Genomic DNA, 20570 nt, shown 5'->3' on the forward strand with positions numbered 1-20570 from the left:
ACTGAAATATCTTCAGCAAATATGACCCTGAAGATCTGTGCAGTTGCACTAAGCTTTATCCAACCCAACATATATACACACCTTATGGAATTGCCCTGGATTGGATTATGACAACTGTGCCTGCACCTACGCTCAGCTTGAGTCTCTTCCTGCATGAATTTGTCTGTGCATTTTAAGACATTCAGCAAGATCAGCTGAATGCTTTTTCCCCCAGGTCCATTCACTCAGATGATGTGCTAATTAGGTCACTGAAAAAATCAAAGATATAGAAACTGGATTGAGAGCTCACCAACTGGCTTCTACTACCAACTGGCTACCTACTGGCTTCTACTGGCCAGCAGGAGCAGGGAGGTGATCATGCCTCTGTACTCGGCTCTGGTGAGGCCGCACCTCGAATACTGTGTTCAGTTTTGGGCCCCTCACTACAAGAAGGACATTGAGGTGCTGGAGCGTGTCCAGAGAAGGGCGACGAAGCTGGTGAGGGGTCTGGAGCACAAGTCTTATGAGGAGCGGCTGAGGGAGCTGGGGTTGTTTAGCCTGGAGAAGAGGAGGCTGAGGGGAGACCTTATCGCTCTCTACAACTACCTGAAAGGGGGTTGCAGAGAGGTGGGTGCTGGTCTCTTCTCCCAAGTGACTAGTGACAGGACTAGAGGAAATGGCCTCAAGTTGCGCCAGGGGAGGTTCAGGCTAGATATTAGGAAAAAGTTCTTTACTGAGAGAGTAGTGAAACATTGGAACAGGCTGCCCAGGGAGGTGGTAGAGTCACCCTCCCTGGAGGTATTCAAGGAGCGTGTGGATGTGGCATTGTGGGATGTAGCTTGATGGACATGGTGCTGTGTGGTGTTGGGTGGGTTGTGGCTTGTTGTTGTTGTGTGGCGTGGGTTTTGTGTTTTTTTTTGTTTTGTTTTGTTTTGTTTTTTTCCCAGGTTGGACTCGATGATCTTACAGGTCTTTTCCAACCGTACTGATTCTGTGATTCTGTGTAATTGCTGTATTTTAGTTTAATTTGTCTTAAAATGTTTTCTGATGTCTCTGAGAATGTTACCCATAAAAAGGCAGACTGCACATCAAGAAAGCAAGTCAGTGAACACATGAATATTTTGAGCTGCAGTGTATAGCATTCAGTATTTATCACTAGAGGAAAGAGGCATGTGACTTCTTTCTCACATGGCATCTCCTTGGCTTATGCCTTACTGATTGGAAAATAGCAAAAGTATCCTGCAGTATCACTTTTGAAGAAAGGGCAAGGTACTGGAATGATACACAATGCTAACATTTTGCTGCAGAATGGTCCCTGCTCTTATCCCGTAAGAAAAGTCCTGTGTGTTGGAAGAGAACGGACTTGCTGAAGGCAGAGATGAGTTACTGCAGCGTCCCTCAGTTGGTTTTCTGCTTAAATAAAAGTGTTGTGTCATAAGTGTGACTTCAGAAGTAGCAGTGTGACCTGATAAACAAGCATATTTAATGTGCTCCGTGACGGAGTTGAATGTATTTTGTCCATGAAAGCATATGCTGTGTGTGTATGCATACGGGTAGGAATGAGTGTGGTTTTGTGTTGGTACAATTTGAGAGGGAGATGAAGGACTGTTGGAGCACTTCAGGATATTGCTATTTGGCAGGAACACACGTACTCCAAGGCAAACAAATTTGCTCAATATTTTTATGAGTCCCTAAGCTCAGCTGGTTCTGGCAAGGGATGACTTGACTTCATCCAGAGAGGCAGTAGGGGGGAGATCATTCCAACTTTCCCTTTGTTTGGGTAGTGGAACATGTGTAACTTCTTCCCAGAGCTGGAGGGAGTCGCCTTAGGCTCCTCGTCACGCACAGTGTGTCATACCATGTCTCTCGCGTCCCTCCATAGTGTCTAGTGCAGCTCCCTTGTATGGCCTAACCACAGTGCAATATGTAATTGCCTGTGATGCAGCAATTTCAGCACAAGCACTTTGGACTCTGTGGAATAACAAATAATAATAAAGAAAATAGTCTTGCAATAAATGCTAATTACACCCTATAGGACTGCACTGAATTTGTCATTAGATAGTAGATATTAAATGCAGAAATACTAACTTTCCCAGAACCTTAGAGAGTTTAGAGTTCTTTGTAAATATGTAATTCTCCCTCTAAACATACGGTTTATTTCCTAATACAAATTCTTCATTATTCTGTAGTTAAGGCTGAAAGACCTCATCATTTACCTGAGTCAGAAATGCCCTTAAGAGAACACAGTCATTTACTGAGATGAGCAAATTCTGGAAATTGAGGCAAAGGTTCTGTTCTGCAGGTGAAACCAAGGTGCCACAAAGTCTGCAGGGGGTTGTGTGTGTGTTTGTGACCATTTAGACAACTGTAGCTTGGCAAGCTTCACTATTCCTCCTTTTAGTCTGGCCTTTTGATCTTGATTGTTGCGCTCTCTTCTGTTCTCCTGAAGCCAGAACTACTCCTGCCTACTTTTGTCTCACTACCTCTCTCTTCTTTTGCAGTCTTCTGCAACTAGACCATACTGTCTTTGTAAAGCGTTCACTGCCTGATAACATGTTTATAGTGCCAACTAATGCTGTTCTGAGCTTATGAACGTATCATTTATATTAAGCATATGTCTCTATTATATGCAAAACTGAGCTGGAGGCTAAGTAATTCCTGTTTCAATCTTCCTCCTGACCTAGCAGTAATTTTCTTGATGATACAAACCAAATAAAGAATGGAATTTATATGCCAATCTATTTGTCAGCCATAAATAGGCAACGTATTAGTCAAATTTTCGGAAGTGAACAGCAACATATTTCTGAATCCTGGTATCTCTAAAATATATGTAGATGTTTGCTTTGGAGTTCTCCAACATTTTTATTGTCAGCTGAGAACTGGCATGTGATATTTATGTTGGCTTAATAAACATTTGGCAAAAGAGGGTAAGAACAAAACTGGGTATAAAATGGGAAGCTTTTTAACAGAGAAAGTGTCTTTCCATAGATATGATATTGCAAAAATATGAATCACTTAAGGTGTTCAGCATAAATAAGGAAAATCTGGTTTAAAAGCCTTTATTTTCAGAATTTCAGAAATGTATTTTAATGACTTGTACTTTTAAGGACTTTATATTTTTTTCTGCTACTCAGTGGTGAAATCCAAAGCTTACTTCACATAAAGGTGTAGCACTATTTTCATCGGGACTTCAGGATGACGAGATACCTGACACATCCTCTGAATGTGGTGATGAAGTATATCTGGCACTGAGAATTTCAGTATTTTGAAGAGTGATGTTTTATAGCATTACAGGCCTAAATGACTTTAACGTCATTATTGAAAATGAGGAGGTAACAGCAGTATTATGTTTTCCCTGCACCTGGGATTTAGAGGGAAACAGAGATGCAGGTTCAACCATCTTTGGCTCCCCCTTGTAAGGCGGGGTAAGGCCTGACAAGGCCTTGCAGACTCTTTGCCTGCTCCAGTCTCACCCAGAGCACATGGATAGGAAGCAGGTGAAAGGAAGTGGGGTCAGTCAATAGGCCCAAGCCAACATTGTTGGTGAAATAAGCTTTTGCCCCTAAAGAGAAAATACTTCCTTCTGGGAGGAAAAAAAGAGAAGTTATGGTGAGTCTACTGTAGTTCCTCCCTCAGGTTCCCCCAGAAGCAGGATGGCTTCATCTGTGTGACTGGGAGATTAGATCTGAAACAGGATCCTGGGTTTTGTTGGCCTTTACTTTCATGTATTTATTAATACTATTCTGTTTTACACGAAATTTGGTTTTTGTTGAATGATTTCACAACCTTGCAAGAAGAGACTATCCAATAACACTGATCAAGCACCACCTTTGAAACAAATGGAAGTTTGTGAGTGACCTGAAATAAATGTAAAGTGCTTGCCTAGAAGAGATTTAGCAACAGCTGTATAGCACTGAAGTTCAGACAAGCAGTGGAAAAGCGATGTTGTTTTAAACTTGGTCTCACTCTAAAGCATCCCGGTTTTACAAACTGATCTTCAATCATATTCTGTTACTAGTAATAGCAACGAAGCCCTGCAGTATGCTTGCATAGGGCATGAATTAGCAGAGAACTTGACCTTAACTTTTGCACGTAGAAACGGAGAAGTTATGTTTACAAGAGCATTCTGTGTTTGTTCCCCTTCTTGTGTGGGTGTATGTAGGGGAGTGGGGATAAATACCCAGTCTCCATTTAAGCTCTATGCTAACCAGGCTGTGATGTTTATCGATGTGATTTTGTGATAAAAAGTTGTGATTCCTCCATTACACGCTTGAAATGCTAGCTGTAAACTGAGCCTAACCATTAAAAAATCAAGAGCCATGCACTTAAGCATTCTGAAGGATCTTTATTAAAAATAACATCATATTTTTTTAATGGCCCTCTTCTTTTTGAGCATGTAAGTTGACTTTTTGATTGCCACAACAGCTAGAAACCTAACTTTTGTTCAGGTGCTCTCCTGCAAATAGAAAAACAATAAAGAAATTTATATTTGTATGGTCAGACCCAAGAAAATGGAAACAGGAGAAAAAACCTGAAATTTTAGGTCTAAGGCAAGATTTAAATGCTAACCATTAAATTTAGCTTTTCTGTTCACCCATCTCTCACAAAAGCTGCTACTCTGTAGGGCAGAAGTCCCTATAGACTGGCTATGAAATTCTGACCCCCAGGTAATTTGTGCCATTATATAAATTGACATATATATACAAATATGGGAAAGAAAAGAGCAAAATTGTGTGTGCAAGCAAGTAGGAAGGCTGGGAAGAGGTTTCAGGACAAGAGGAAATGGCCTCAAGTTGCGCCAGGGGAGGTTTAGACTGGATATTAGGAAAAATTTCTTTACTTGAGAGAGTGGTGAGGCACTGGAATAAAGGAGGTGGTGGAGTCACCATCACGGGAGGTGTTCAAGGAACGTGTGGACGAGGCATTGTGGGACATGGTTTAATGGGCATGGTGGTGTTTGTTAGTTGATGGTTGGACTTGATGATCTTACAGGTCTTTTCCAACCGTAGTGATTCTGTGAAAATAAGATACATTGTTAGCACTGTTGGTGAGAGAAGGGAAATTGTGACAGCTGTGGCTCCTGGCTGCTGCTGCTGCCTGGGAAATGTGTGTCAACACCATGTAGCGGCACAAGCTGCTGTGGTGAGGAAGACGCCGCACCTCTCTGTATCCCTGCTCCACTTGGTGCTGTGTCTACGAGGTGCCATTGTCACAAACAGGAATGCTCATAAGATGCTGTTGTCTGTATTGCCTTCTCCTCCCTCACCCAAACAAAAAAAAAAATCCCAGCTCTGGTATGTAGCAGTGAGATTTTTTTTTTTTTTTCTGCTGCTGTAAGATTTCAGGATGATCCAACAGTGTGTTTACTGGATTGGAGAGGTGTTGTTCAAGGGGGAATTCCACTGCTGCCTCAAAACCAGCAGTTTACTGTATCCTGAGTTGACCCCTACTGAATGTATTACCTCAAGTCTGAAACATTTTGTTGCAGGAGCACAGCACCCTATTCCTTTCATAGGAATGGTTTCATTTATTGCTTGCTGTTAGCTTAACAACCTCTTGCTACTTGAACTGTCCTTCCTGCCAGATTATTTTTTCATAGATTCCCCTGGGGTTTGGCCATGAGCTGAGTGTGTAAGAGACCACTAAACAAGAAGAAAAAACCTCTAGAGATCTTAGCTGAGCAACCCTATTTAAGTAATAAAAACAACTGGGTTTGATGAGCCAACTACATAGAGCAAATGTTTAAAGGACAGAATGCCAAATACTTGTTTGTAAACCTAAGTCTTTATTAGCAGCACTGTTACAGTTATAAAAGAATATGATCCCTTTCTGAGCCTCACAGACTACCTGCATCCCTGTATTAATTCGAACCGCTGCTGGATGGACTTTGTGAGTGTTGTAGGACTAATCCCTATGGTTCCTTGATTATGAGCATGTGCAGAACAGCCGAAGGTACAGTCGTGCCTGTAGAGCTAACACACAGAGACTTGCCTTGCAATGCCATGTTTGTGCATGTGTTCCTACAACCGAGAAGGATACAGGGAGCCTGCCTGCCTTGCTGACTTATGTTTTCTTGTTTCTGTTTCAGCATTCAGGATAATTCCTTCAACACGACAGCTTTAGCAGAGTAAGTGAACACTTTAAAGATGTCCTTATTTTTAAATAAGAATGATGAGTTTAGTTACTGTAGAGAATAATTGTAAGCAGTATGTGAGAAGTCCCAAGCTATCTGTCATATATTTTGATTCAGTTTTCTGTAATCTATTATTGACTGTGTGGGAAGGATTGCATGAAACAGCTGCCTTTACATGCTCTGTGACCTTTTTGGGAGAATACATGTTTGATGCACTTCACACATGTTCAAATGCATGATTTTCAGTGTAGGATGAATCTCCTGTGAAGATATTGCTCATTTCTGGTACTGATGATCTCTACAAACACAAGTATGTCAGTTTTCTAAGACCACATGGTCTGTACTTCCTGCAAGCATTATTAGAAAAAAAAATTCTTTGTAAATATTTTGAAAAAAAAACCTATACATTATTTAGACAGGCAAATACATAATTTCTTTGTAATCAACTCATTAGAAGGCCTTTTATATACATCATGATCATAAGGATATAGATGTTGATTTTTTTTGTTGTTGTTTTACAGAGACAACAGAACAGGACAAGGGAGAACATTAGAAAGTTAGAAAGGCAAAGGCTTTAGGAACTATTACAAATGAAATGGTCTTTGTTTTATTTCAGCCTAAACCAATTCAATTTTGGTGTTCTCTACATTATTATTTTGCATGCTTTTGATTGTTTCAAAAGCTTTTAGGGAGGATTCTTCAGCAGTAATGTGACAAGCAGTTTCTCAGGAAGGAAATTATTTATAGATTTGTTTGTGTATTAGGTGAGTTTTACCCTGCTAAAATGCTCATAATTTAAAAAAACTCAGCTGGACAGTGCGCTGTTTTCCTAAGTGTTGTGGGGACATGATACATTCTGAAAGCAGGCCAAGTTGTAGTCGTCTGAGCCATCCCAAAGTATTGTCAAAATCACTACAGGAAAAATTATCTTTTATAGGGATCCAAATAATTTCCCTATCATACATTACTTTGCTTTATTTGCTTACATTGCCTTGCTTTATTTAATATTTTAACTTAGTCACTCTTTTTGTGTGATCATGGCAGATATGGAAAGATTTAACAGAAGCTAACAAATCATTAAGTCATTTCGTTATTATTTTCCTGTGTCCCTATTAGTTAAGTGGTGAATTGTGATCTGTAAAATTCTGGGATGTTCCCCCTTCACAGAAGAATAACCAGATTACAGATAGTACATTTTTCATATTTTTTTCTCCTTCCCTTTTCTCTGTCCCTAAGTTTCTCATAGAGATTCCCCTGAAGCGGCCCCTGTGTCTGCCTCACCCTTGAGGTTTCTGGGACTTGAAGGTGATGTCCTTTCTTTCTCTGCGGTGCTCTATGTGACCATTAAGACAAGGGCCAGGACGACATAAAAGCTGACTGTGTAGTGCTAGCACTGCCTCTGGGGAAAGAGAGAGGCATGCAGACAGTGCTGTACCGAGCTGAGAGGCAGCAGCATGGCAGAGCTGGAGCGGGACCAGCCATTGCCTGAAGAGTGAATCTCCCTCATTTAAGCTGTTGTTGGTTCTGTTTCAGGGCGTTAATTGTTAATCTTAGCTTCCCAAACATAGAAGTCGAAACGTGCTTTTAGAAAACAAAACAAGCGAACGATGCCATCTGAAAAGCATTGTCCAAATGAACAAACTTGATTTCCAGAGTTGATTTCCCTAAATCCTGTTTAGATCCTCTCCCCAAAGCCTGTTTTTGAGAACTGCTGAGGATACTCAATTCTTACTGATTTCAGCACTAGTTGTTTGTGTTGGCCATATCTGAAAATAGGTTACTTTTATTTAGCAGAATAAAGAGAGAGCTTGCCATGAAACTTTAGACATCCCCATTTGACAATTTCTGTGTTTACTTGTGGCAAAGGAGAAGCAGGGATTCCTGAATGATTATAAAATCAGTGATACAATATTTTCAGGAACATTTCTCCAGACAAGGCAAGTGCCTGGGGCCGCTAAGCTTCCAGCAAGCCATGCGTGTAGCCTGGTTTAGAAGATGTTCATGTGAACTTCTTAAAGGTCAAGCCAGCAAAAGGGGAGTGGTTTTCAAGTTGTACTGAAATGGTTCCTATGGAAAGGTGAAAATGGAAGAAAGTTAAAAAAGCTAAACCTGTTAAACCAGAGATCCTTGGAAGAAACATGCAGAGGCAGTACTATAAAGAGTCAGAGCAGCACTCCATCTAGACTGGGGTCCCATTTCTGCCCTGACTCTGGCCAGTGTCATAAGATCAGTGATGGACATACTTACTTTTAAGAGACATATCCATCAGTCAGTAGCTAGATTGGGCACTGAAGGAAAAGGATTCACATCATTGGTTTTGTTAAAAGACATACTTCCTGCCCAATATAAGTTTCAACCCATGTGGATTTATGACTTGAAGCTGTTCTGGCATATTCTCTGATGTTTTAGAAATGAGTGAGATGCTGCTCCAGTTTTTGGGCTGGTGCAAACTGTCTCTACTACGTGGCCACAAGCTTTTGCAAAACCTATCAAACTCTTGAATATCCCTCTATCTGTTAAATATGGCTAAAGTCAGACAACAAGATTTACAAGTTACTGGTGAGAGCAGAGGAGTCTGTGCATGTCTGTGTTGATGTGTGCAGACAAGTGGCATGAATACATAAGCTGCATTTCTTAAAGAAGCTGAGGTAAAAACACTCTGCTTTAATGATGGATATTTGCATTATATCATGGATTCATCTTTTTAAATGTCCTGCTATGGTCTCAGCCTCAAGCACTGTCTTGTGTGAGTGAGCTTCCTTGGTTAATATTTAAATTGTTATAAATTTTAATTTAAAAAATTCTATTAACAATTTCAGAGTGTGTTGCTTCTGAACTTCCTCACAATCTTTTTATTACATGATGGACACGGTCTTCTCTGATTAATTATTGCCTATTTTTCCTATCTACTGCTATCTGATTATTCAAATACATTTTATCATGCTTACTTATGTTGTTTATAAGTTCTGCCTTGTTTTATGACTTTTATCAGTTGCTGGATGTTAAGTTAGGATCTCTACTTCTTAGGATCTCTACTTGGCAACATCATATTGTTACAGACAGCTCAGGGAAAGCAATCCCCTGTGCACTTCCCCAAGTTAAGGAGTATGCACACAAGTAGGCACACATAGACTTGGCTGATGGACCTGTGCTCAGTCATCCATCATCCCTCCGGAGAGTGTTCCCAGTTGCCAAAATGGTCTTTCAGGACCAAAGGCTGCCAAGTGTGGCAACTGGTGAGAGGAGGAGGTGAGTGAAAACAGTAGCAGAGCTGCTTCCTCCCACCTGCTCTTCCTGTGGCACACACAGGAGGGGGAGTTTGTCCCTTTAGAGGGTCCCTGGGCTTTGTTGACTGTGGTTTGGCCCATGGTGCACAGCACGCCTGGTGGCATCTTACCCTACTCTTGTGTCTGTGCTGGGAGCTTTGTCCACCCAGATCTGACCTTGGCACTGTCTCCTCGCAGTGTATTTCCTTGCTATGTTTTTCTCCCTCTGAAATTTTCCATCATGTTTTCCATCCAGGTTCCTGGTTCTTTTCGTACTGGGCTTTCTTCTTCATACCCCCAGTATGTCCTATCCTCACACTTTGCTGGTGTCAGAGACCCATAAGGTAATTAGTAATAGACTGGAGGGGAAGGTGTGACTGGCATCTGGAGGCAAAGGCAACTAGATTTCTACAGTGAATGTATCCATTTTGTGTATCAACCCCTGTCTTCCATCTGTCATCCCACTTTGCCTTGTGGGGAGAACTGCACCCGTTGCAGGAATGTTGTGTGATTAGGAGGGATCTGCAACTGTAGTTATATGTTCCAGTTGCGAGCAGCAAATGCTTTCATCCACATGCTGTTATATTCAGGAAGTGTAAACACTTGAGTGTCCCTTTAAATATTTTCTGCTGCAGTCTGGCTTTTGATAAAGATACTAGCAGAAGACTGGTGGGAAAGAGGAATATATTAAAAACCTTGCCATCAAATTGCAACGCAGAGCTATGAATTTATTGCTTAATGTGCTCTGTCCTAAGTGGAGCAGCTCTTCTGAAAATTTTACAAGTCAGCCGAAGTACAGGCTGCTTCCCCCATAATGAAGAGATTCCTCTGCCAGCAAACTTCAAGTGATCCAGGCCTGCTTAGCGTCTGTGCCCTGTGAGTATGAACAGAGGGTGAGGAGAGGGCCCAGACTTTTCCTCAGAAATAATACCTAGAAAGGGTGTGTGCATATGTATATTTATTTAAAGAAAGACTGCTCATAGGCTTTGCAGTTATATCATTCCGCTAAGTTCAGCCATGCTGCATAATATAGCGTTCAACACTGAGTGGTTAGCATATTTATCCAGACTTCTCTTTTGATTAGGCAGCCTTATGACAATTCTGTTGTTTGTAACTTAAGGGGATGTAATTGATTATGATTCTTCAGGCATCGTAAAAAAATTCTGCTAGTTCACTTTTTAAGATTAACAATCACTTTTATTTGGGGATTCTTTTTCCTGCTGCACAAAGAATGACTGCTCTACTATGGTTAGAGCATTTTTGTGAATCTAGGAGAAAAACACCCTTAGCTAATTGTTTCTAATTCTGCTCTTTTAATGTGAAGTATACTATAAGCAATTAAAATAGAGAACTTAATGTAATTTTCCTGTAATTTTTATGGTAACATCTGAATTCTTTGTCATGATTATTTCCATCTGGCTAAAAATGATATACAAAATTGTGTACACTTAACATCTCAAATCCTCTTCTTCCTCTGAGATTTAGACTATCATGGAACAACTATGGCATTAAATGACCTCTTAAGGTGGGAGAAGGAGAAATGTGGTTATACTTTGAGCTGCACTGTCATGTTATTAAAAGCTAAATTTCTGCAGCTGGCAGAAAATCAGCAATCATTTTGTATCTATTTTCAAGGTGTGACGGGGATTCAGACTCTGTACAAGAAGATCAAGCAGCCAGTTCCAGACCCAGGTATTCTACTGCAAATTTTGTCTGAAATCCATTGGCAACAAATAAAGCTGTCAGAGTGTTTCTGTTAAACCATTAGAAAGAAACATTTATTCTCAAGGGAATGCAGAATTTCTGGGTTATTACCTGCTAAGGCTATTAGTATTTCTGGGAAATGCACATTTGTCTTTTATACTTATGTGTAAACAATATTAATTACGGTTGTTATTATATGAGTAAATATATCATGGTCTGTGTTCTTAACTTCACATTGTATTACTTTCATTCAGACGCAGCTTTGATGCTAATACATTGAATTTTACTGTACAGCAGCTGGTACAAAGTAGTAGTAAGTGGAGTTTTGCAACTGTGCAAGGATATGCTCATTGATGAGTGTCTCTGTGAAAAAAATGTCCTTCAAATTGTAATTTAACTGAAGTATTCTTGAGGCGTGTGTCTCTCATGGCTAGTTAGTATATGTTGATTGCTAGAGAAAGCAACTTAACCTTTCAGAAAGATTTTTAAATCAGATGATACCTTAAAATTAGCAACACTCTGCACATTCTTGAAATGCCCATAGGTTATAAAGGACCCTACCCTGTAATTGTAACAACTGCCTTGGAGCACACTTGCAGAAGGTATGGGCAACAATGATGTTTAACTCCATAGGCACCCTGCAAGCATCCATCTGGATGCTGATGGGCCGCAGATGGAAAGTGAGTTTGGCAGCTTAGAATCCTTAGGAGAAAACATTGAATTAGCAAGTTATGCTTTCTAAAAAAATCGCGGGGGGGGGGGGGGGGCGGCGCGTTAATTCAATAGTCCTTGACTCCCTTGCTTGTGGAAGTTTCACACCAGGAGAGAGGTCATCTCTCAGCTAACCATTAGGATTTTACCAGCTGAAGCTAACATCTGAAATTCCACCCGCAAACAAAGCAACAGCCAGGGCTTCAGAGCAGTAATGCCGATCTGCTCATCCTGCCAACTAGGCAGGCAGCTTTGCGTTCTGCATTGCGGTAGCTTTCTTAATGGTGCCAGGGAGATACTCCCAGTGGAAGGCACTAGACCAGTCTAAGGTTGGATTGATTGGGTGTGGATAAGACTAGCAAGGTCTTCTTAGGATAGATTGCACTCTGTAGGCTCGGTGGAGATTGAAAATATCTGTCCCAGATTCAGTGGTTAACTGAGCACTCGTGAGCAACAGCGTCTGTTTAAACCATCAGATGTGCTGTTACACAGGAGGATCTTTTCTCCAAACTGGGAGCACGTGATACTTGTCCCTTCCACCCAAACACATGCCTGGCTGTTCAAACTCTACTTTTTATGCCTATCTTCCTCACTTTGTCCAAAAGCCCTCAAAACCAGAGACTGTCAGAAGGGAATTGTGACTATAGGGAGGAATTATTGTACATGATGAAATTTTGGTGAGATTATAACCTGGTGTGAATCATTGGATGGGGCAAGGTCTTCTGCATGAAAAAGGCAGTGTCAAATTTTATTTGGGGAATATGAACCATAGGGCTGAAGCCAAAGAGTGCCTCTAAAACTAGTCTTATTTAAATAGCTCCATGATTCAATGGTTAATAATACTAACAGTAGTTTAGCTTGTGATTTGACAATAAATAGTGGCCTCTCAGATTCGTTTTACTAACATATGCAGTGTTTGATGTGTAGACTACTCAACTTGGTAAAATTAAAATGTCATGAATAGCTAAGAACTTGTTGCTGTTGTTCCTTCATAATGTTTTGACAGGTGTCTGAAGTCCTGCCTGATGCATTTCAATTTTATTTCTTACAGAGATGATGATAACAAAGAAAATTATCCGGACAACACTGCTGTCTTAGAGGAAAGGCAGCTGCCTTTGCAAGATACTCAGCAGCACAAGCAGCAGACTGTAATTGACTACTCTCTAAAGCCTGAAATGGGCAACTTAAAGCTAAGAAAACCTAAACCCATTGCAAAGCTAGAAAATGGAAAAAGCCATGAGGAAAGTCAGGTAAAGAACTAAACTTGCCAAGGGTAGGTTTATGGCTCAGAGTCTGAGCAAACATACTTTCTGAAATGCAAAGTGGGACTCCCTCATAATCCATGATATGACTGAGACCCCACAATAATCTACCCTGATTTTCAGGGGCCTGGAGTCCTGGAACCTTTCTGCAGTGACAGACAATTTCTTTCAGCCAGGGAATTGCAGAGAGGGGTGTGTTGCAACTGCTATCAGAAGTGAGTGGAGAGCATAGTTGAAGAAGTGCAAATATCTCTTTTTATATTTCCTGTGACAGCTTGCACCAAATATAAAAATCTTGGTAGCTGCAGCACTTGATTAGTATTTTTCTGTTTTATTTGACTGAGGATCTCTTGCGCTGGTATTTTGGCTGCCAATGGAGAGACTTCGTACTTTACCTTTATCTTACTTTCTGTTTTTTCTCATCTTTAAACAATAAATCTATTCCAATGTAAATTCTGGTACCGGTGCTCTTGCCCACAGACTTCCCCGGGTTGAGCTGAGGGGAGCAGAACTGTAACTTTTCTAAAGGCTATAAAAGAAGACTAGAAATAAGGAAGCTTCTGCTGCTGTCTGTGGAGGTACATTGCTATGTAGACTCCAGAGTTACCACCTCCTGGCAGCTGCTGGAAGTGCCTCTGTTCTCCCCCAGTGCTTCCGAAGACATGTTTCATGGGCAGTGTAAGGGATAGAGCTCTGGTCCAGATTTAACCCCTCAGCTAGAAATATTCTCATAATCAAGATAGTTGGTATTAACGTTGGTAGGTTGTTGGCCTGTAGCAGGCACAAGGCTTGAGAGATGCCTGTATTTACTTCTACAGGTATTTGACTATTTTCTGTCTCTCCTCTCTTCTTGTTTGTGGATAGAAATTTGCAGAGCGCTTTCTGAAGTGCTTTGAACCCATTATATACCAGGAACGATTTTGGTTCATTTTTTCAAATTTAGAATGGGAATTCATAATTTTGGATGGCATATCTTACCTTCTAAGTGAGGAATATCCTTTTGAATCCCAGAAGAAAAAGTAAGAGCAAATGACATCCCAATCATATTATCATAGTCTCTTTCAGAATATCAATGTCAACTCTTGCCCTAATCTTCTTGCATGTTTTTGCTGGAGTTCATCCCTGAGATGAAGTAATAACTGCTGATTTTTTTGTAACTGTATTGTGTTACTAGGAAATGTTATTTAGGCTGCAGGGAGATGAGGTGTGCGTGTTTATCAGCAGATAAGAAAAATTATAGGAACTTTTGACCTATGAAGAGCAAATGGAGGCATATCAGGAAGAGGAGTCATGAAGAAGTCATAAACAGGTCAAGATCTGTCTCATAGATCATCTGTTGTTCTTTCAGCTACTTTGAGTCTCCTGTCTGCCTGCTCCCTGTGTATGTTGTGCCTGTATCTCTTATCTAATGAAAGCTAACACAGCACAGATTTGCAGCTCTGTGGTGTTTTACGTGGCCTGAAGTGGTTACGTGAGAATGTTGATATTCTTTTATAGGAAACTTTTTGCATATATAATTAGACTGCCATAAAATAGCAGCGCAACTTAGATATGCAGCCTCTGGAAGGAAAAACGGTGTCAGGCTGATAATTGTCACATGACTCAAGGGCTTGAATTAGGAAAAACAAAAGTGGTCCTGGGTCCCCACACTGCCCATTGCTCCCATCTCTGGTATACTGGAAGAGGTAAGATGCATAGGCACTATTTTATCTCACCTTTGATTTGATGGGAGTACTTGAGGGATGAAAGAGCTTTGAATGAGTGTAATATAAAACATAAATGCAAAGCAAACATTCCTCTATAACAGAAACTCCACTTATTCGTAGAGGGAATTGTGTCCTAGTACTGTGAAAGACTTTTCAACGGATATCCAATATCTACACTGAGTTCAGTGGTGCTTGATGTAGAGGAAAGAGCTTGCCTCTTGGAATGGTTTGCAGAAGGAAGCTGTTTTGCAGAAAGCCTTCATTCTCATTAGTAAGGATAGGCATGCTCCTTGACGCCGAGTGCTTGCCTTGCTGCACTTCTTTTGTTCTTAAATAAGCAAGCATCTAGCTCCTGGCTTTGTTAAAGGTGCCTATGAAAAACAAGACTCTGCTTGCAGAAGAGCTCTGCAAAGGGTTTGTTTCTGTGTGTGGGTTCTCACTGGGGTCCTTGATGTGTTATGACTTCCCAAACCCTATTGCAGCTGTCTGTGTTAGCAGCCCTAGTCATGAACTGGTAGCAACTGCTTCTCTCCATTTTGAAGCTGAAAACAAAGTTCTGCTGTGTTGTTTCTAGTAGCTGTTGTTTATATGTATATGACAGGTTGTTATTATCTGGAAAAGTAGGCCAGACTGATGCTTTGAAACATTGTGCAACTGCCTATACCTTCCTTTTGTGAAACACCTTGCCACTAAGCCACTCAATGAGATAAATGGTGTACTTACAAGCAGCTGATGTTGAGCTGACAAACAGCAATACCTGAGTATGTGTATTTATGAAAGAAAAGCATGATGCACTGCACATGGTGATTAAACTGTTCATCCTCGTTTTCCTGAGCTTATAGATTGAGTGCTTTTCCAACAGTCTCCTCACTTCCCCAACCTGACTTCTCTGTGTCATCAGAAAGAAACAGTGACAATATTGCTGTGACGGTATCTCTTTTAAAAGTGTTGCTCTGATAAGCCAAGGAAATGTTTGCTACTCGCTCCTATGTGTTATAAGCCCATGAGCTGCTTTTTTAGAAAATTGTCCCTTTAAAATCAGAATAGGCTATTGGGAGATAAATAAGTTTGCTGCATGTGTTGGAAGGATTAAAGTCTGCTTGGATGGGAACCAAATTTGTGTGCCTTTCTACCAGTGAGAATCCAGGGGATTTCCATTGTAGAAAGGTCACTGAGAGGGAACAGACCTCTGTGTTCAAGTAGAGGAAAGATGGCCAACTTGGGGATTTGAGCTTCACAAGGCTCTCAGTCTGGTGAAGTGTGATTCCTGTGCCTCTGTTTTTTTTGAAACAAGTGTAGTACTGTGGTCATGTACCCTAGGTCTTGATGAAGAAAAGGTTATTAAATTCACAGTGATGATTAACAGGACCAAGTCTAATAAAAGTGCAGTACCAAGTGACTTCACTTGACCACTTATCAGCTGATAAAATGTCACTAAGAGTAAAGCTGTGCTTTGGATATTGCATGCAGTTATATCTTTGGGGGCAGGAGCTGGGTATGTAACCTTTCCGCAGTATGGGAAGAGAGGCAGGCTGCTGGAATGTGATTACACTGCTGTACTCAAGTTACTTGGTTTCATCTTTCCTATGGTTTCATGAGCTGCTTTAGCAATTCTGCAATGTTAATCTATAGAAAATCAAATTAATTAGGATTTATTTGACTTCAAGAGGTGAGGAAGCATATGCTCAGAACATACTCCCAGGAGTCAGTGTGAGAACAGATGGTGAGGAATGGAAAGTCTGCTTTCCTTGCCTAATCCTTTCTTCTGTCACTCAGCTCTGATGCACCATCATGAACATAGATTATTAAATAAGTCATCCTCAAAATCCTTATTGATACTGAGACATACTTATAAAATGACACTAAACATGCTAGCTAATAGGTAGAGACAGTAAAAGTTCAGTTTGAAAGTCATATTATCAAAGTAAATGACTATAAAAATGAAATGGTGGCTTGACAGTCATTGCCTAGAGATGGCAATGCTGAAAACTGCTGTGTGAAATTTTGTATTTTGAGTATAAATTAAGTGGGAAAATTGCATGGATTTCAGAGAACTTCCAGTAATTTGACATTAAAATTGTGGTTTTAAATGCACTGGAATCAAAAACCCAAAGCCGATGTTAACACATTAGCTACACAAACACATGAACGTGTCAGGCAGTCTGCAAGTTCCACTTCAGCTTTTAGTTATACTCAGTTTGTGTTTAAACCATACCTTCCATCATGGATTAAATCTGTTCAATTCACGGTCCATTAAATGTACCTGCTTATTTTCTTGTGTGGACTGGCATTTTCAGGAGGGGTAGGAGGCACTTCTGCTCAGGACTTCAGTCCTGGCTATTTTCTTTATTGACACAGCACCATGAGGTATGCCAGGGCTGCGATCCCAAATGCTGGTACAATATTTGCATGGTACTTGCATTTGAAGAGAGATGGAAGTGTTTGTGTGTTGCATAAAGCATATGAAGAGTGCAAGGCACTTTCTGGAGTTCAAGAGCAGATTAAGCTGCTGCGTAAACACAGCAAAGGTTTGTATGCCTGTACTGTAATTCAGCTGCTCTGACAGAGATGGGTTTTGGCATGCTGTGATTTTTTTAAGGAAAATAGATTTAAAAAAAAAAAAATTAGCTGCTCTGTCAGAGATGGGTTTTGGCATGCTGTGATTTTTTTAAAGGAAAATAGATTTTTAAAAAAAATTAGCTGTGAAACCGAAGATGATTTATCTCAACATGTGTATCCATGATGGTAATTTTTGGCTGCTTCCACACCCATGTATTATTTTGTGTACAAAGCAAATATCATGGTAGTGGTTATGCAGCACTGAGTCTTCTCAGCAATGCCTGGAGATTTCCCTCTTTACAGACTGCTTATCAGATGCAGCCTCACTGTAGAAGCTTCACTCTCCATAGTGAAGAAGAAACAAAAATACAATAGAAGACAGCACTATACTGTTGGATGCCTTTGACACATCAGGTTATTCTTTAACATCCTAATGACATAACTTATGAACAACAACAAAGAAAAAAAAGGGAAAGAAAAAAAAACCCCAAACCCACCCAAATCCTCAAATATCAAGCCTGCAAGTGAGTGCCTATTACTAGCATATATTCTTGTCCTCAGCTTTCTCTTTCATCTAGCAGAAAGCATCTTGAATTGCCATGTTCTCTCTGCTGATATTGGAGAGGGGTATTTGTTGCAGAAGAGGCTTCTGCTGAAACAAGTTTACCACATTAATGCAGGTTTGGTTTTGCACCTTAACTGGACTGACTTTCTTTGACTGATTAACTTAAATAGTACAACATTGAGAAAGGTGTTGTAGTTTCAGCCATAAGATGCATGTGCTTAACTTGAAACGTGCTTGTTTCACTCATTTACATAGCACCCAAAGTTTTCTTTTTACCTCTATTAATAGCTTTTGCGGTCAACTTCTGAAGCTAAGCCCATCTAAACATAAATGTTGAGACTGTTGCGAGAACTCTAGACGAGGTCTTCAACTGTTGCCTCTTTCGATATTTTATTGTATCCTGAACCTCCATATTGCCATATGATGGCACAAAAAGCTAGGATTCAAGTGCTGACTAGAAATCTCCCCTAATGATGCTTCTACAGTTGTAAGAAAGTAATCTCCTGAACTCCAGTGTCCCGACCTCTTCCCTGTATCCCCCCAGTCTACATCCCTTAGTTTTACAAATAATACAAATTCCCAGCTTCAGTTCTAGAGGTTTTTCTGAGATCTGATTTGTAGTCTTCCTATATGTCTCTGTTATTAAATCTCTTTGAGAAAGAATATTTTCAGTATGCATCACAGTGATGATGCAGAATTCTTTCTTCCAGCTTTGCTGTTGCCAATATAGAAGTTAGTTTTTAGAGAATATAGTGTTATTCTTTCTACTTTCTGTCATGTCCAATACGTAGCAAAATGTAATCCATTCCTTACAAGAGATTCTAAGCACAAATGAGGAAAATGCCTGTTCTACCTGGAGACCATCAAACCACTGAAGATTTCTGGGCAAATAAAATAAGCTGAACTGGTTCATTCCACTTCTACCTTGAACTTTAATGAAAACTGTCGTGTTGACCTGTTTAGTCCCCAAGAGCATATGATCATTTTAATATAACTTGGGGAAAATAATGTTAAGATAGTAATGGAAAAACTGGAACAGCTGAAAAAAACTGCTGCCCATTTGTAACCTGAATTGTTATTACCATTTTTGGATAAAATGTCATTCATTCAATGCTAAACTATATTAGATAGACATGGGGAGAAGGGGAGACATCTGTCCGAGAAAGCTCTGAAGGAGACAAAGGGTAACAAAAGCAAGAGTAACGCTAGTCAGTTGAGTGAAGCTTTCATTCCTTTTGCCCTGACATTACCAGAGCTTCATAACATCTAGTCTGAAAAAAAAGACAGCTTCTGGTTTGGAGGTCTGTTTTGGAAATTTGCCCCTTGTGGGTAGTCAGTATGGTTGGAAAGCTTGATTAACCTCTGCTCTGTCAGTCCTACTGCAGTGGCTAATACCAAAGCAAACTAATTTAATGTTGGCGCAGGTCTCTTCAGCTGGCAGGGAAGGTACTTTCAGCCCCAGGGCAGGTCTACACTTCATAAATGCAGTGCAGACATACCCCACAGATGGATGGACGTGTTAGAGTTAGCACATGGCTGCTTCCTCCTGAGTACCTTCCATCATGATGGTGACAGCTGCCTCTTTCTAGAGATAGATTTCAACACTCTTTTTATACTCAACTCATAGATTAAGTAGGAGGAATTAACGTTCACTTATCCAACAAATATCCTATAGTTAAAATGTCATCACGGAGAGGAAGTAAAATGCTTTTTATTTATTTTTACCAGTTTGGGGGTTTTTTTTCTTTTTTTTTTTTTTTTTTCCCCCACAAGATCCCTTAGTTCTTCATCATTAATTTTGAGAGGTGGGCACTGAATATTTCTCCTGAGAGGAGGCCATCTGGGCAACTTTCTTACATCTAAAACTTTATAAAAAGTTGACAATTTTATAAAAGTGTAATTTAGTTTTGTTTAAATACAATGTATCTCTAAACAAGCTTAATTAATAATCTGTAAAGATGTAATAGACTAAGAAGGACATAAAAGCAGCCACTGGTTTTGTAAATGTAGAATGACCTCAGCCCTCCAAGTTCCCATCCAAACAGTGCTAGCCAAACTTCCGACTTCCATGCTTCCAACTAAGCTTTGAAACTGGAGCAAAATCAGACACATTGCTTTACCAGGAGAAGTGAACACTATTGTTTGGCAAAGGACATTGTATTTTAATTTTGTAAGCTGTTAGAATAAATTATTGGATGATAAAAGCTAATAAAGAAGTAGGAAAAAACCCCACTTTGATTATCACATTTTCAAAAAACTTCATTAACTTGTCCCTTTGCAATGAAAGGAAAATATAACCCACTTTATAGGTAAGGAAATTAAGATGTACTGAACACATCTTGTCACAGCCCTACAATTGGTTTTCGAAAGCTTGGAGTAAAATGCATACCTTTCTAATTCCTACTCCCTTCCCCAATTTGTTGGGCTAAACTGGCTTTTTTATTTTCTGTGTGGCAGGTTGGCTGATGTGACTTTTTTTCCTCACTGCCTTTCACTCTTCCTGCAGTAATACTCTATTCATAAAGCTATGCATATGATAGGGAAGGGAAAAAGCAAAAGGAAAAAGGTAGCCTTACAAAGGTTAAACCTTACAAATCTTATTTAAATGAACTGCATCTGCTTTTGTCAGCCAAAATTTTTTCTGATGGTGCCCAAGTAATAAAACATTACTGACATGTGAGTAAA

At 40.1% G+C, this 20570-nt stretch overlaps 1 protein-coding gene across 1 annotated transcript in view; it reads left to right on the top strand.

Annotated features, from left to right (window-relative positions):
* Nucleotides 1-6002: 6002 nt before the first annotated feature.
* The window catches only part of FAM13C (family with sequence similarity 13 member C), a 54954-nt gene continuing 40386 nt past the window's right edge, over nt 6003-20570 (top strand). Inside the window, exons 1-3 of the mRNA XM_059821074.1 lie at nt 6003-6106; nt 11014-11070; nt 12845-13043. Of these exons, the coding sequence (XP_059677057.1) occupies nt 6045-6106; nt 11014-11070; nt 12845-13043 (318 nt within the window). The 5' untranslated portion in view covers nt 6003-6044. The remainder of the gene's footprint in view (nt 6107-11013; nt 11071-12844; nt 13044-20570) is intronic.

The sequence above is a fragment of the Gavia stellata genome, chromosome 9 (genome assembly GCF_030936135.1).
Source record: "Gavia stellata isolate bGavSte3 chromosome 9, bGavSte3.hap2, whole genome shotgun sequence".
Lineage (NCBI taxonomy): Eukaryota > Metazoa > Chordata > Aves > Gaviiformes > Gaviidae > Gavia > Gavia stellata.